Source organism: Mustela erminea, chromosome 4, assembly GCF_009829155.1.
Source record: "Mustela erminea isolate mMusErm1 chromosome 4, mMusErm1.Pri, whole genome shotgun sequence".
NCBI classification, from domain to species: domain Eukaryota; kingdom Metazoa; phylum Chordata; class Mammalia; order Carnivora; family Mustelidae; genus Mustela; species Mustela erminea.
Window position 1 is genome coordinate 117,155,407 of NC_045617.1, and position 4,276 is coordinate 117,159,682.

Below are 4,276 nucleotides of genomic sequence, written 5' to 3' on the forward strand. Positions count from 1 at the left end.
GATCAGGGGCCTCCCCAGGGGAGTGGTCTTCCATGCCCTGGGATGGGGAAGGGGTCCTTGGCCACAACGACCAGTCCTCCAGGGAAAGCTGCTCTGGTCCTACACCTGAGCACACTTGGGCAGCTGCGCCTTTCCCAGCCTACAGCCCTGGGGCCACCTGAAGCTCACGAGACCTCCTCGTTCTCAGCCAGGACTGACTTACTGTTCGTGCCCACACATGGCCTTGGGTAGGGGACAGACAGGGTGAGTGAAGCCTTCCCTGCAGGCGTGAGTCTCTAATTCTGGGATTGCAGATATTAAGGGAAGGGGAAAGGAAACAGGAAGGGCTTGTCTGAGGAGGACCTTCCTAAGGACCCCTGAGATCTCTCATGCAGGCAGCCCCCTGGTTGAGGGCAGGAGGGCAGAACACCCAGAGGGAGAGATATGTGTGTTAAGATATATCTAATATATTCATTCCCTCAGCACCCCCAACTCTTGAAAGGATCCCCCATTGACAGATAAGGAGATTGAGACTCAGAACAGAAAACTTGCCCAGTTTATAACTTGTACAAGTAAGAATGTTCCAGAAGTCCACACCCAGCCATGATGCAGCATCACCACACACACACACACACACACACACACACAAGGTGCCCAGTGGCTTTATCAGGACCCTCCCCCCAGGAGATTGGCCACAGCTGGGCCTCTGTTCACGTCAAGCCCTGTGGGTCAGGGAAGGTGGGGCACATGTGGACAGAGCCCCTTTTATAGCTCCGCAACCCTAGCAGGCTATCTTCTGCCACCTGACCCGCCAGCTGCCACTTGTCCCAGCTGTGCCCATTCATCATGGAGAAGATCCTCGTCCTTCTGCTCGTGGCCCTTGCAGTGGTCTATGCAGTTCCTGACCCTCGGGGCATCATTATCAATCTGGTAAGAGGGCTGTCGGGGGAGGAGTCATCTGAAGATCTAGGTGGGGATTTTTAAAATTTAGATCTTTACCTCTAATGTCTCCACCCCGGGGCTGCCTGGATCCCTAGAGGTGAGGCATCTCTCCCTTTACTGCCCAGGTCTACCCTCTGCCTCTTCCCTGCTGGGTGGTGGTGGTGGGGTGGGCTGCTCAGACTAAGCTGATCAGCAGGGAGCATGCTCAGAGCAGTGGTTGGACCTGGCTGAGGGAGCTTTATAAAAATCCAGAGCCCTGGGGTGCCTGGGTGGCTCAGTGGTTAAGTATCTCCTTCGGCTCAGGTCATGATCCCAGAATCCTGGGATCGAGCCCCACATCAGGCTCCCTGCTCTGCAGGAAGTCTGCTTCTCCCTCTCCCATTCCCCCTGCTTGTGTTCTTTCTCTCACTGCCTCTCTGTCAAATAAATAAATAAAATCTTTAAAACAAACAAACAAAAAAACACCTAGGTCCCTGTGCTGGAAACTCTGTCTCAGAAGGTCCAGCTAAAGTTTAAAAAGCTTCCCCAGTGACTGACTTCTGACCTTCAGTGACACACACTGTTCCAAAGGCCTCAGGAACGTTTACTCATTTGGTTCTCATACTAAGCACTCGAGATTACTACTATTAGCATCAAACCCCTTTGCAGATGGAAAGCAGTTGTAGAGAAAGGTGGGGCCACCTGCCCGAGGTCATGCCGCTGGAAAGCATTGAGCAGGGATGGGGGAGCCCTGGCTGATGGCCCCAGAGCCCTGCTCTCCCACTGTCCCTTGCCTCCTCTGTACCCAAGGGTTTCTTTCTTTCTTTCTTTCTTTCTTTCTTTCTTTCTTTCTTTCTTTCTTTCTTTCTTTCTTTCTTTCTTTCTTTCTCTTTCTCTCTCTCTCTCTTTCTTTCTTTCTTTCTTTGACGGAGAGATAGGAGAGGGAACACAAGCAGGGGGTTTGGGAGAGGGAGAAGCAGGCTTCCTGCTCAGCAGGAAGCCGGATGGGAGACTCTGCGAGACTGGATGCGGGGCTCGCTGCGAGGACCCTGGGATCATGACCCGAGCAGAAGGCAGACACTTAACAACTGAGCCAACCAGGCGTCCCTATCCAAAGGTTCTTAATTCAGGGCCTTGGGTAGCTCGGAGGGGCCAGGATCCGCCTGAGGTTGTAGGTAAAAGTTTGTCCAAGGAGCGGGAAGTTTTCCAGGGAAGCCCACCTCAGCCCACCTGACCCTGAGAACACCAGGGCGCAGGCCTGGTGTTCTCAGGGTCAAGCCCGGGTGGACGGGCCTCCACCTCCATAGACTCCTCAGGGGAAGGCGGGATCCAGGGTCTGGAGACCCTGTTCTGGGTCACTTGTGCACATTCCAAGGGAACACTGAGGCAGAGCGTGACTTGCCCAGGATTACCCAGGGAGCTGGCAGTGCCACGGGTACTAGAACCCGTGTCCCGTTTCGCAGCCACGACCCTACCCGCTTCTCCCACGACTGGGGGCGGAGGGGGGACGCACTGGCCGCCATCCCCCCCCCACGGCTTCCTCTACACATATCCGCACTGGGGGAGGCACTGTCAGCGGAAGAGCGTCGCGGCGTATGGGGTGGGACAGAGACGGGACCAAGGCGGGGGGAGGGGTCCCGGGATAACTCCGCCCCCACTCCCCCGCCCTGCAGGAAGACGGCGAGCTCTGCCTGAACAGCGCCCAGTGCAAGAGCAAGTGCTGCCACCGGGACACCGGGCTGAGCCTGGCCCGCTGCGCGCCCAAGGCCAGCGAGAACAGCGAGTGCTCTGCCAAGGTAGGTGCCGGCGGAAAGGGGGACAGCTCAGAGGAGGAGGGCCCTCTGGCTTGGGGGTAGGATCAGGGAGGGGGGAGGGGGAGCCCGGACACTGAACGCTGTGATTAAGAGGGGGAGGTCAACGGCTTCAGAGCACTTTCCCATCCGCTCAACTCTTTTGATCCTCACAACTGACCAGTGAGGTGGGTGCGGGCGGGGATTTGTCATGCCCATTTCGCGCATGGGTAAATAGAGTCTACCCCAGCGAGATTAGCTAGTAAACTCAAATGAGCCTGAGTAGGACCCAGAATCTGCGTCCTCCGTTCCCAGAGCGCCCCCTGGCGTCGCAGTCGGGAGGAGACAGACTGAAAAGGGACGCAGGCCTGGTGTTCTCAGGGTCAGGCCCGGGTGGGCGGGCTATGCCCAAAGGAGCCCCCCACCAGCCTGTGACTCCACTGGCTCTGTGTCTTTGCAGACGCTCTATGGGGTTTACTACAAGTGTCCCTGTGAGCGGGGTCTGACCTGTGAGGTGGACAAGACCATCGTGGGCTCCATCACCAATACCAATTTCGGTGTCTGCCTCGATGCCGGCCGCTCCAGGGAGTAAAACCCCTGAAGGATGCTCCTCCCGACCACCTTTCCCTGGCTGTCCCTCCACGCCCCCTTGACCAGCACCTCCCTTTTCTGATTGGATTCTCAGCAATTAAAGCTCTTCCTGCAACCTTCCCTGCGCTCCTGAATGTTCTTGCTGAATCAGTGTCTTCCTTGATGTCACATCAAGCCTTTGTCTCATCAAGGCAAGTGTCAGGTCAGGCGAAGGACAGATGGGTCTGGGACCAGGTGGGGAGAGGCTGGACAGCCTGAAGATAAGGTTGTGAAGCAGCCACACTGGGAATCTCTCCCTCTGGGGCCCAATCACACCTCCCTGGAATGCCCTCCTTGGCCCTCAAGTTCTCAGGCAGGTTCATGTGCGCACACACACATGCGCAAACTTCTAGTAGGGAGTTAGAATGGCCCATATTCCTGCCCTGCATAAAAACTTCCCAGTCCGTGTCCTGGGTTCATGCCTCCGTTCTGGGCCCAATTCCCAAGCTGACACAACCCATGTGTTAGGGGCTCAACCCACTAACAATGGCTGGGGGCTGACTCTGTGCTAGCAAATTCTCACAACGATCTAGGAGGGAGAATTTATTGACTGTCTAGATTAACTAATGTTCAGAGAGGTTCAGTAAATTTCTCAATGTCACATAATTCGAAAAAGTTGGCACTACATCCATCTAACTCCATCCCCCTACCCTTTCTATAATTCCTGGTTCTTTCTCAATTACTCATACTAAGACAAATGAGTGGAACTGTGGGGAATTTGGGTGGTTTTTTAAAAAGATTTTATTTATTCATTTGACAGACAGAGATGACAAGTAGGCAGAGAGGCAGGGAGAGAGAGAGGAAGGGAAGCAGACTCTCCACTGAGCAGAGAGCCCTACTTGGGGCCCAATATCAGGACCCCGAGATCATGACCTGAGTCGAAGGCAGAGGCTTTAACCCACTGAGTCACCCAGGTGCCCCTTGGGTTTGGTTCAGTACAAAAATGTTATAGCCCC

General features: G+C 55.1%; 1 protein-coding gene across 1 annotated transcript; it reads left to right on the forward strand.

The window, feature by feature from the left end:
• The first annotated feature begins 684 nt into the window (after positions 1-684).
• Positions 685-3,401, forward strand: CLPS (colipase). The gene is made up of 3 exons (XM_032340510.1): positions 685-909; positions 2,574-2,696; positions 3,151-3,401. Exons 1-3 carry the CDS (start codon positions 826-828, stop codon positions 3,280-3,282), a joined length of 339 nt encoding a protein of 112 aa, XP_032196401.1. The 5' UTR covers positions 685-825; the 3' UTR covers positions 3,283-3,401.
• The last annotated feature ends 875 nt before the right edge of the window (positions 3,402-4,276 follow it).